Source organism: Netta rufina, assembly GCF_964035555.1.
Source record: "Netta rufina genome assembly, chromosome: 4".
NCBI lineage: Eukaryota > Metazoa > Chordata > Aves > Anseriformes > Anatidae > Netta > Netta rufina.
In genome coordinates, this window is record NC_140127.1 from 33,844,206 (window position 1) to 33,857,490 (window position 13,285).

The 13,285-nt window shown below is 35.3% G+C and overlaps 1 protein-coding gene across 1 annotated transcript in view; it reads left to right on the forward strand.

Moving 5' to 3' along the window:
- The window catches only part of IQCM (IQ motif containing M), a gene marked incomplete at both ends in the record, with an annotated part of 204,548 nt that overhangs the window by 175,177 nt on the left and 16,086 nt on the right, over window positions 1-13,285 (forward strand). Inside the window, 1 exon segment of the mRNA XM_084286067.1 lies at window positions 3,391-3,549. Within this exon segment, the coding sequence (XP_084142193.1) occupies window positions 3,391-3,549 (159 nt within the window).

Genomic DNA, 13,285 nt, shown 5'->3' on the forward strand with positions numbered 1-13,285 from the left:
TCCAGCAGTGAACAGCATTTCTGTTTTATAGAATTACAGAGTGAATGCTCTAGTCCTTGCAAGGAAACCATTCTCTCACTGCAGGTAGTGTGGAGTAAAAGATGTTAAATTAGCATCAGCATAAGTCTGCCTATTGCATTTGCACTTGTCAATAACTTATTAAGGTATCTGTGTTCATTCTGGTTGCTGACCTTGCTAGCACCTGGGATTATTTGCCTCCCTTGCTTTTTAGAAGCACAGGAATTTTGGTTCTTCCATCAGTTTGCAAAAGTTGTTCCTTATATACTTTTTCCCACCCTGGAGAAAATGATTTCTTTTCTGGTATCTAATGATGTATTCCAGAAACATTGAACTTATTATTTATCAAAGTACTTCAGGGCTAAATTGAACAGCAAAGTATTTTGTGTGTGAGTTTCTGTATATGTTTCCTGATAAACCTGCTTGTTCTGTGTTTCTGTGTGTGCTGGTTTCTAGTTCCCGTGTTCTGTGAAAACAAAGAGTAATCTATTTTTATCAGCTGATTTTCAACATGAGAAGCTTCTTGTAACCAGCAGGGAAATGACCTTCCTAAAACACTGCAAACCAAAACCTGGCAATTTTTTCTTAAACTGCTTTTGTAGCTGATGAGACTGTAGACCTAAACCCAATGTAGGAATATTCTCATACAAGTGTGATAGATCTATGTTCTGTCTTCTGTTATATGCTGTAAATCTTTTCAGTGTGCTCAGCATGCAATTTAGTGTTTGACAAATGCAGAGTGTTCTAATGTTGTAAAATGATTGAATGGTGTAAAGGGGCATTACCAAAATAAAGTTTTTCTGCCCATGCTCTGGGAAACAATGAAGGATTAGTTTAGTGGATTGTTCCTCCTAAAGCCTGATAAAAGGTGACGATTACAACTGCTGGCAAAAGTGGAAGTGTCTTAAGGCAGCCTGATTGTACTAAGGGGTTGAGTGGTGGCAATAGTGCTAAGCAGGAGTCCCATGCTCAATAATATTTATATCATAGGCATGCTTTATCTTTGCCAATTGCTATTTCTACTGTTTATTACCCACCTTTCAGCATGCTTTTGTAACAGCTTGCAAATTGACCACTTCGCTAGCTAACTTGGCAATTTGAATTTGAATTCTCTTTTCTGTAATTACCCTGGTAGGTTGGCTTTTTTTCCCCCTTCAGAATAGGTAGTATGGTTTGTCATTTCCCAGCTCTGGGACCTTGGCTTTTCTCCATTAGTTCTGAAGAATAATAGATGGTGGCTCCAACATGATTTCTGCAAGTTTCATTAGCTCACTGGGATGAATTCCATCTGATTTCTGTGGATTTCTTTTGTTGCAAAAAAAGTATTGTACATTAAAAGATCAGTTACTGTATTACCTAAGAAAGCCTGGGAAAATCTACTATGCCAGTTGTTGTTGTTTATTTGTTTGTGTTTTTTTTGTTTGTTTATGTTTTTGTTTGTTTAGAAAGAAGGCTGGGAGTGTGTGTGTTAGTGTCTGAATGGCAAGTGCAGGCTTGATTTATAATGGACAACTGAACTGCTGTAGTGGTTCTAGGGGACAAAAATGTAACATGAACTGGGCAGTGGTACATTTGGGGACACTGCACATAAATGAATTATCCTTGTAAATAATAACAATTAGTCTTAAAATCAGAATAGTGACAAAGAATCTAGTTTTAAAATTCTGTTAATTAAAATGAAGGGGCTTCTTGTTTATAAACCTGAGCCTTCCCTGGTACATCTGTTTGATTAGTCCTGAAGCTTAGGTTCCAAGTCAAATTTTAATGAACTTTGTTGTCCTTTCTCCTTGCCATGTGTTCTGGACATTTAATTATGATATCGGATATCAATGATCCTTACATTTATTTTCCTACACTGTATCACTCAATGACATGACTCTGAAATGCTTTTTTAGCAGTTTTGCCCTTCAGCTGTAAATTGCGATTCTGTACTTCTTCATTAATGATCTTGGAGTGCTTACATAACTCCTTAAGAGAAAATATTAAATGTAAGATGGTTCCATTAATTTAAGAGCAGGGACATTCTATTTAGACTCCCCTTTCCTTGCTGAAGGAGTACAGCATTTTTCATTTTGATAAATGATTTGCCTTGTTATAACTTTTTTAACTAATGGGTATAGAAAAAAAGTGTTAAATAAAAATGGTATGACAAAAAAGTGTGACATTCACTTTATTTTATACAGAAAGAAATGAATGTAACACAAAGTGATTTTATTGAACTGTAACAGCAAAACATTGAAAGTTCAGTTCTGAGTTAGCCTTGAAATGTATTCCATGTGTAATATAGATCCTTTCACCTACAGATGTAGTTTCAGATATAAGCCAAATTGCTAGCAGCCTCAGTTATTAACAATGCCATGCTGTAAGACGTATGGCTCATTGACCTTTTCTAAAGGATGCAACACATATTCTTACCCTGAGTGTCATTCTGGACATGGGTTGCATTTGGTGTTAATCAGGATGAAAACTTCCCCCCCCCCAGAAAAAAAAAAAGAAAAAAAAAAAGCTTCTAGACTGCCTGTTCTAACTGACAACACGGAAAGGTAATATAGGTAATATACAGAAATTTGCATTACATTAACTGTTCCTGCAGCCAGGAAATAAGCTTTCCATATGTGAACTCCTTTATCTCATTAGGACTCATACCTCCTGAGTGAGGTGTAAGTACATGCATGTGATATGCTTGCAGGATTGGACTCCCTTTTTCATGTCAGAGTTGTTCCATTTTTTCAAATTTGTTATGATCAGGTGCTGTTGAAGATCAGTGTCAAAACTTTGATGAAAATAATTTCTTACTTGAAGTTTCACTGTTTCTGTTTTTTTTTTGTTGTTTCTTTTTTTTTTTTTTTTTTTTAATAGGGTACTGTTAATAAATATTTCATTCTACCATGTAATTTAATGTTCTAACTTAAGGTGTGCTACAGTTTGTGATCAATAAACAGTAAGTATTGAGTCTGAGATTTTCAAATGGGCTGAAGAATAATTACACATTCATCTTCCATTAAGTTTTGAATGCCTTTGAGAATCTTAGTCATGCTTATCACTGGACTCTACTCAGAAAAGGTTGAACCATTTTATTTAGTGAGTGCCATTATAGAATATATCTACATATTGAACTAGCTGAAGTATTAGAACAATAATCAATTAAGTCTTTCCAAACTGGCACCTTTGTCCTGGTTTTTAATCATGCACGGCCTATAAATCTACATATATACCTTTTAACTTGCAGAAGTTCACAGTTCCATCCTGACGTGTTCTAACAAAGTCATAAAAAGAAATCTATCTGTATGAGTTATTACTGTGAACGTCAATTGCATATATGTATCAGAGGAAATATGTTGGTCATTATACATTTCTTTTGCTTTTCTTCAGCTTCCACAGCTTCTGTAAGAAGCATCAAAAAACATCAAGCAATTGAAATGGCTTTCACATTATTTCCTCCCCTTGGTGCAAAAGTGAAGAATGTAGTTACAGTGCCACTACCATGGCTGCACCCTCTGCTGGATGGAAAAGTTGGATCCAAGAAAGCAGGTAAAAATTAGTAGCACATTAGTATTGTATAGCACATACATCTCCAGAAAAATATGCCCCCCTGCTCTACCTTATCCTCTGCTGAAGAACTGTTGTATGTTTTTATAAAACTGATATCGTTTACTTATTGGCTTTCCACAGAATTAGCTCAAACTCCTGATTTTTAAGACATTCCAACACAAAATCCAACTTGGCAACTGAGCACCACACTTAACCTGTAACATTTTTTTCCATGTGTGTTAATATTAAAAAGGATATGTTAAGTTGATGTTTCTTTGAAGGTTCAAATTCAGGGACAAACCTGTTCCTCTGCCACTTTTGCCTTAGAAGGTAAGCAGAGGAACTCCACATTTACAGGCAAGTGAATCTAGACATTCAAAAAGACTCTGTAATGCCTGTGCTGAAGAAAGGGGATAGAGGAGAAAACCATGCCTCTCTGGTCTATGCTAGCACTTGTTTGTCTCAGTGCATGATGCCACTGAGAAACGGATGATGATTGCAGTCAGGGACTGTGTGAGCAGGATAGAGTGTTTTTGTTTGTTTTGTTTTGATTTTCTTTAATGTCAGAGTAAGGAGAGTTTTCCTCATAACAAGCTTGGAGTCAGAGAAAATATCAGAGTAAAATTCTGTATACTAAATGTACTAAATGCTCTATGTTTCACGCTTCTTATGCCCTTTCCCCTTACTTTAATAAGTAACAGCAGCCAAGCTGTATGTTAGAAATTAAAGGCCAATTTGCTCCCACACTTTCAAGGGAATTTCCTGTAGTACATTTAGACTGTAAACCTATTCCTAGGGTTTGGGTCCAAAGACAGCACTCCGTAGCACTCTGTAGGTTGCACAAAGAAGTGGAATTTAAGGACAGTGACAGAAAAGTGTTCAGCTCTGCAAGCATACATTATGTTGAAAATGTATATATAAATCAGATGATGGATGGACAGAAGAAACTAGTGAAAGAGGAGGTGAGTAGAAGCCATACTTTGTCCAGACAGTGTTCTGTGTTCTTGCATTGCATTCAGAGGAAAAGGAAGACTGGATTGAAATTAAGACAGTAATGCTCATCTTTGATGTTATAACAAGACAGTCTCCTTCTATCACTTATCACAAGGTTCCCCATGACAGCTGCTGTGTTGAAGAAATTATTATTCAAAAAATACTTTCAGCCTCACTGAAACCTTAAACTGCGGGATCTGTTTTTAAACTAACTAATTTTTCATGACTGTATTTTCATAAATAATAATTCATGACTCTAATAGCTGTAAGCCTTGGGTTGAAAATGAATTATAAAAGGATTACTCTTTTTACCTGCAAGTATACAGGTACATTTAAGGAAAATGTGCAAAGGCTCTTCCCCATTCCTATTGTTGCATTAACAGTCTCTTTAATTATACTTGAACTGGTACTGATATGCTGAATTATACTTTTTTTTGATCAGGATGCCTGTCTTCAAGAAATGGTTATAAATCCATTGACATTAATGCAGCAAGGCTGGTTTACAACACTTGTAGACAGGTGCCATTTGTGTGAGGTTACTTAAGTCTGCCAAGGCCTGAAATATTTAAATGCTCTCCTCATGGTAGTCAATATTCTAGATAAGGACTTCTCTTTTAATTTGTTTATTCAGATCTTTGGTAGCATACTGGTTTGTCAGATTTTGATTATAATACAGACAAGAATAGTAGAGGAGACAAAAATAGATCTTCAAATGAGATTATGATGTATATGGTAAGATCTGCCTCTGGAGGGCTTTTGAGTTGTTTTGATCAGTGACCGGAGTATAGCATCTTCTTGAGTTACAGCAGTTATTAAACTGGTTGACAAGAGTGATGCAGTAGTTGCCTTGAGAAGAGATTAGTCTATTGAAGGAGGACTTTCTGTAGCACAGAGACTCCTCTTCCAATAAGCATTTTAGCTCTGGATAGCCCTGCAAATTTATTGTGTTCCACCATTAATACTAATAAACACAGCAAGATACATACACCCCTTTTTTGCTTACTGTGTCTGTTTCTGTGGCTTCTGAGATGCGCCAAGCATTCCGCAAGTAATTGAGAAACATTGAAAACCACTTCCCAACTCATCTATTGAAAGGTCTTTTGCTATCTGGCAGAGATCTAATCTGAGAGAAATATCCCCTGAACTGTGATTGTATTTAATTCAAATGTGGAAGTTCCCATAGGCATACGTTTATGCTGTATATGTAAATTACAGATTCTGGTGCAGTGTGCTGTGAATTTCTAATCTAAGTATAAAAATTCGACGTGTGCTTAAATAAGCAGAAATCAAGCTTTTAAACCCTTTTTGAAATACAATAGTTTTGTTCATATCATTGATATACAAGGCATGTTTTCATAAAACTTCTGCACTTACATCAACTATTATTGCTCCTACATTACCAGTAAGTAGTGTGCTAACATCTCTTTTAAGCATGAGTAATCTTCACTGCATTTTTTAACTGGAAAATGGAAGATAATACTCATTTCCCATTGGAAAAATAACTATATAAAAATGCATCTTCCTACTCAATTTATTTGCCAGCTTTTGTATTCAGATTGCTTTACTGATTAAAAGGTCAGGGCATCAAGGTTTAATTCATATTCAATTTTGTCACTGTGGTAAGTTTTTCAAACATTTCAACTTTCCACATATCCCAGTTTCAATATATGAGAATGGGATAATATTTCAAACTCATTTTTTTGAATTGCTTTTAGGTGAAGGAAGCTCCTTATTTGAATAATAGAATGTGTGATAGAACAATACTTTCAGTTTGCTGCGTGAGCAATTTTATTAAATGCTAAGCAGTATAATGATATTAATGATGACATAAAATCAGCTTTTCTCGGTGAGGCTTGTGGTACAATATTTCCTTTTGATAGTTAAAGGAAGGACACCTTTTTTTTTTTTTTTTTTTTTTTTTACTTTATCTGTTACAAAAGTCTTGCTCCTCTATGGAGTGAAAATGTGTTTCATTTTTGTTTTCAGTAAAATATTTTTTTCCAATGTTTTACTGCAATAAAGAAATAATACCACAAAAACATAACATTACTGTGCTTGCTAGAAATGAATATAAGTTGAAACTATTGATATTGAAACTATTGATAATTTGAGTGGAGGAGTGAGGTTGTAAAAGGTTTGTGAAGACAATCTCTTCCTTGAGAAACTAATTTGGAAACACAGTGTTTATCTCCAGAGTCTCAGGAAGTCAATGGAAATCTACAGTGGTGCTTTAGATCAGTCCCTTACAACCTTCTGGTGTATACCTTAAGTAGCCTGTTTACTTATCGCTAACTTTCTCATGGGTGTAAGGAGTCTCTGCAAGGGATGGTTTCCCAACAATATTTAGACAGACACAAATCTGTCAACTCCTTCCACTGCTAGACTAAACTGTGATAAAAAAGCACTGAAAGTACTATGTCCTACCAATTAAGAGCATTGTAATACTGTTCACTCATATCCTATACTTCAGAAGGAGCTTCATAAACATGGACTCAGCAATTCTGTGGGGAAAGAAAGAAGCAGGAAGGAAGGAAGGCAAAATGGAAAGATAAAGCACTCATGCTTCAAGGCGTAGAGTGATTATTCTACTACCTAGGCAAGAGAGGATATGGCAGGTGTTTAAATTTTTGTATGTAGTGCATATTAGCTCTTTCTTTTTGCTTTGATGTGATTTTCCCAGTTTAATTTACATGGTATAGCTTCGAAAATAAAAAGAGACAATATTGAAGAGCTATCATAGCAAGCTTTTCATATGGTGTCAGTTTGGGGTAAAGGAATAAAAAGTTCTAATAATATCTTTCAAGCATTAATCTCTGCAAGATGTCTTGAAGAACAGAATTAGAGCAATATGTGGTCTTTGCCATTTTTGACTGTTGTGACTCAAAGACACTTTTGATCACTTTAAAAGAAAATTCAACATTTCAAAAGCACATGAACCAGTAGAATTTCCACAACAATCCAATTCCTCATTTACATCCCAACAGGGTCAATTTTCAATGCATTTCACATAAGAATAAATACACTGTTCTCACGATTGTTTGTGTGTGTAGTTCTCCATACCCCATGCTGTAAATATACCCCACAGTGTCAGATCCATGCTGTGACCAACAATATATGCCCAGTGGGCTAGGCCTAGCAATATCTACTGTATGTTTATATTTTTTCCTTTGCATTTCTGCAAAGCTGCTTCTTCCGCTGTCTTAGCCTGGCAGTATGGCTTGCTATAGTTTGGGGGATTGTAAAGCTGTCTCTAAAAAGCATATGGGAATGCAGCACTTGGATTCACAGATGAAAGCTCAAGACTATACTGGAAGGGCTGTATTTTGTAAATGTTTGCAGGGTATGCAGTGAGACAGGAAAGCTGCACATCAACATAAGTGTTTGTAGAAGATTTAGATAATGTAGTGGCATTTCAGTGTCTCACTTAAGGTGACAATTGTGGCTCTTTTACTGTGTGGCATTTTACTTTATAGCCCACCTTAGCTTCTTTAGCTGTGCTGGTTATCAAAGGAATCTGAAGTAAAATTTGGCCTAAAAAGCCTTTTAAAATATTGGAAATGACAGCTTGACTGCTTAGAAAAGAAGAATTTTATTTCATGAGAAGTAAAAAATAGGTTGTTTGAAATTTCTTTAGAAGAAGGCAAAAGGGAGATGTCAGATCCCTTCCAGTCCATTTTTATACGATTCTGTGATGTGAATGTGGCACTTGGGTTGCTGATCATTTAGTAATGAAATATATCCAGCAATTTTAGAGAATCCAACTCTGGTCTAGTTTTGTTTTTAAGAAGTTCTTAGAGTAACTGCAGTTTTCTAAAATTTCATCCATCACATTGCAAAGTCGGGGTTTGAAATCTGACCTGTATGCATGTTTGTGACTAGTCAATTAAATCTCACAGTTCTATTTCTGTTTGCTGATTTGATTAACTGGGCCCACTGAAAAACAAATAACAGAGCATGAAGACTTTATACTGACCTTCAAATAGGCTTTGCATTACTCAGGCATGGTCATCTGAAAGTTTGCTTAGAAGATGCAGAGACATGCCCAAGTTAGAATTATGGAAAAACATCACCAAGTACTCATGTTATTTTGCTGGTGTTTTCGCAGTGTCAGGCTTGAACCATTTTCACATATACTAGGATTATCCAGAATTCTCACAATGCACATTTAAGATAATTTCTAAACTGCTCTGCATCTACTAAACTAAACTGATATTTCCTAAATGTAAAGCTTAATTCATTGCAATTTTTGAGGAATAGTATTAGTATAACATTTCTTTTGCAGTTTTAGAAATGTGTCTTCTAAGAAGTTTTCCAAAATAATTTGATCATGAGAAATAGAATTGTATCAATATATAAGCGTACATACTTATATGCATTTGTATGTAAATACATATATATATATGAATATTAGAGGTATAATTATTGATTTTTATGTTTAATCAAATACTAAAAAGGAAAGAGCAGATACTGCTTTTGGGAATATTTTTATTTTTGCCTGAAGTAGTCAGCATCCTTTTTTTCAGCACCCTCTGAGTGAAAGATGTCAGTATTTTACAGTGATACTTTTTGTTTCAAAATCTCCTTCAAAGTAGTTGAAATATAAATTTCAAACATTTCAAAATAAAAAAGAAAAATTTAAATCAAGCTGTCACTGTTTTAAAGTTCTACTGAACTGGAGTATCATTATTTCATTGTGAACCAAGACAAATTTTAAAAATATCAAAGATAGCAGCCAAAAATATTTATTCTTTTCTTAACTACTATTTATTACTCGTTTGTCGTTTAATGCTGTTATAAATGAAGTCTCAACTCAAACTGAATTTTGTAATATTTATACTTATAAATGGTATAAAAGGTATAAAAGCTATAAAAGGTATAAAAGACAAGTAAACAGCACTGGGTGTGTGGGGAGTCCACGCTCCACCGACACGCACACACAAACATCTAACATTCTAAATATATAGAACATTGCTTTACATACTAAACCCAAGTATGCCTGTACATATGTACAACAATCAGGAAAGGTAACAAACAATCCTTTAAGCTCCATGACTTAATAAACTCGAGTACACCTATACATATGCACATTCAGAAAGGGTAACAAACAATCCTTTAAGTTCCATGACTTAACAGCCTCCATTTTCCACTCCTTTTCTTGATTACAAACAAGTCTCCATTTTCCATTCCTTTTGAACAATATGTCTTGCTTTAATTTGTCAAGCAACTCGGTCTTCAGGCCTTATGTATCCCGTTCTTACCAGATCGAAGAAAAGCATATCGAAGAAAAGCTGCTAACCAGTGAGGGGCAGTTGTGTGCGTGGGTCCACTTCTCTCAGCTTGATCTTCTTTCCAGCTCCGGTGTGCCTATTTCCAGCAACTTTCTCTATGAGCTTCTTTGAGCGGTTTGCTGAATCTGGCTGAACCTATCTTCATGAGGCGATCGTGGTAAGCAATTGTGCATTATGGGGAATCATACGTCCTTAGGAACAAAGACTGTCCCGGTAACCTTACAGCTTATTCTCCTTATTAACAATTGGACAGTTTATGATCCTGAAACATGGAACCAAACTGAGGTCAAGGTGTGGGACTCTGCAACTACAAATGACAAGGTTGCACTGGAATTTCTCAGCACCTGGTGAGCAATCTCTGAGGCCTTAAAGAGCCCTGTGGGGCCACAGTCAAAAACGTGTGGTTTGCCAGACCATGAGGGAGCTGCGGGCTCCTTTACTGATCCGTGCTACGCCATGGGCCCCTCTGCTGCTATAGCCATCGAGGGCTTTTGCTGTTACGCCCCCTGCTGACCTGGACATGCCTATTGACCCAGGCCTCATTGGCCTTGAAAAAGAGATGGATATGCTTTTCTTCGATCCGGTAAGAACGGGATACATAAGGCCTGAAGACCGAGTTGCTTGACAAATTAAAGCAAGACATATTGTTCAAAAGGAATGGAAAACGGAGGCTGTTAAGTCATGGAACTTAAAGGATTGTTTGTTACCTTTCCTGATTGTTGTACGTATGTATAGGCATACTCGGGTTTAGTATGTAAAAGCAATGTTCTGTATATTTAGAATGTTTGATGTTCGTGTGTGCATGTTGGTGGAGCATAGCCTCCCCACACACTCAGCGCTGTTTACTTGCCGTTTATACCTTTTATAAATATTTCTTTTATAAATATTACTAAATTCAGATTGAGTTGAGACTTCATTTATAACAAGAGTCAAGTTAGCCTTTGTTTATCAACCCAAAGGTTTCTTAAAGGGCTGCAAGCATCTTACATAAAGAATTTGAGTATGAACCTAGTGGTAATTCTGCCCTTATGTTAGGGATTTAAAGTTCTGTGAAAAATTATCCTCATGACTTCATTGCAGAACAAGAAATATTTGTCCAACTCGCAAATGCTCTGGAGGTATTTTGTGTCCCAACAGTTAGATGCAGAAGTCTGTTCTATAAATTAATAAGTGAATATCACTTTTGCTTGCAAATTAACAGGAATACCAGATAGGTAATGTTCAGTTACAAGAATATAGCATTAAGTTCATCTCCTGAACAGGAAATATAATGAAAATTTCCCATTCATTAGAAATACTTGCAAACTATGTGGGATTTCTCATAGTTCTTTCCTACCATTTGAGCTCACTTGAATAAGGATTTCATAATTCATATGGAATAATAAAATGCATGCAGTTCTTCATGAAGAACTAGTAGAATAGGAAGACAATGTTATCATTTAGTCTCCTATTAAAGCAATACATGCAAATGGAAAATTTAAGTTTAAACTTTTGGCAATTACTGGCATTGTTATACAATCAATAATTCAACTGATTTCCTAGTATTTTTCCCAGTCCAGGGTAGATAGCAGAAGAAAAATCAGAGTAAATTCTAAAAGGCACTTATCTCTGACTTCAGTGGTTGCAACAAAGCCTTGATTTCAGAGGACCATAATAGCCTCAAAGAAATTACTGCACTGTATTACATGTATAGAAGTATACAAAGACATACAATTTTAATAACTTAAAAGCTTTGGAATTCCACAGCAAGAAGAGCTGTATTTCAGAATTCTTTTGGGAATGATACAAGCGTAACACAGAAATCACATCCATTAGAAAATAAAATTGTAATATTACAGATGAAGAGCATCAGATTCAGAATGGTGAATCTGAGTAACTTGATTTGATTTTTTTTAAGATTACAATTACTGTCTCCCCTTCCTGGATAGATATATGGAGATAGCTTGCAATCTTTCTGGTAATTTTAACCAAAGCAAGGCTAGTGTGAGGTTTTCTGGGGGAAAAGCAATTGTACAGGGAAGGCTTTTTGTTTAAAAAAAAATAATAAAAAAAAAATTAACTAAACACAAATATAGATTTGTGTGTTCTGTCAATAAAAAAAAAAAAATCAGCGCTGTCAAATCTGTGATTTGTACTTGTAGTCCTTAGAATTTGAAATACATTGGCAAGATTGATTTCTAAAACTGAGTAATTTTTAATGAAACTAGAAATTCTTTAAATCATACTTTCTTGGCTTTTGGAACTTATTCACTGTTTATTATTGCACACATTATATTATTTATTTATTTATTTTTATAATTCTTTTTTGCTTGATCTAACTGGTTACTGTGCTAGTTTTCATTAATATGTTTATGTTTTCATGTAATTTGTAAAAATTAAATTATTGAAAAATATACAAAATATTTAGTGAACGAGTTGTCCATCTTAGAAATCAATGAAAACTACACACTTTACGAACCCGCTAAAAAGCCTTCTTGGATTTGTTTTTTGAAATTATAGGCAAAATATCTGTTGCATCTGTTTTACCTGATGGCAGTGAAAATTTTGAATACAAGGGGAATTAGATTGCTGAATATCTTCTACTGCCCACTTTCTACTTCCACTTTCTAGTGTTTATAACTGCTATCAGGGTTTCAATCACAAAAAGAAATGCTGAAGTGTTGCTTAGCAAACTCCTTATTTAACAGCAGGAAAGATGTCTCAGAAGATATAATTCAAATTATGAAATTTGAAACAATGGTCTTAGTGATTGGATTGGTTGAGTTCCCAATGATATCTCAATAGCAGCTGATGCATATGATGAAACAAAAAACACAGAAACAAAAGAAGCTTCATACCTGCAGTTATTTTCATTGCTACATCCTATAAAGCCAGGCTCTGGGATTAATAGACATATAGATCAATAAAACATTGGCCATATTATAAGAAAGTACTCAGCATCAACGTGGATGCAGTTTCCAGTCAAAATACTAAGAAAACAGGGTTTCATTTAATTGAAGAACCTTTTTCCCCAGCGTCATTGCTACTGGCTTTATTCCTGTATCTGATTTGCTCTCTTGAATAATCTCCAGCAGGTGCCATATTTAATACAAATGTTTCCAGTCTTGACTAACGTACTGCAGTTTATAATGTAGTGGCAAAGTTTTAATAATCACTAATTTGTTTTCAGTTGGTTATCCTGCAAATGATGTCTGCTTGCCCTATTGGCAGTTCCAAAGACTACAGTGAACAGGTGGGGCATTTTCTTTCCAGGAAATGTTAGCTTGATGTCTGGAAACAGATGTAGTTTTTCCCAACTCATTGTGGGTCTATCTTCTAACTTAATAGGAGCTCTAAATAGCTGACAGGTGATAATACATCTAGTCAGCTCAAAGCATATTCTGACTGTACTGCCAGCTAGTAAATGGGAAATTTTCACTTCTGCAGTGGCGGTCTTAAAATGATCACCTTTTAGA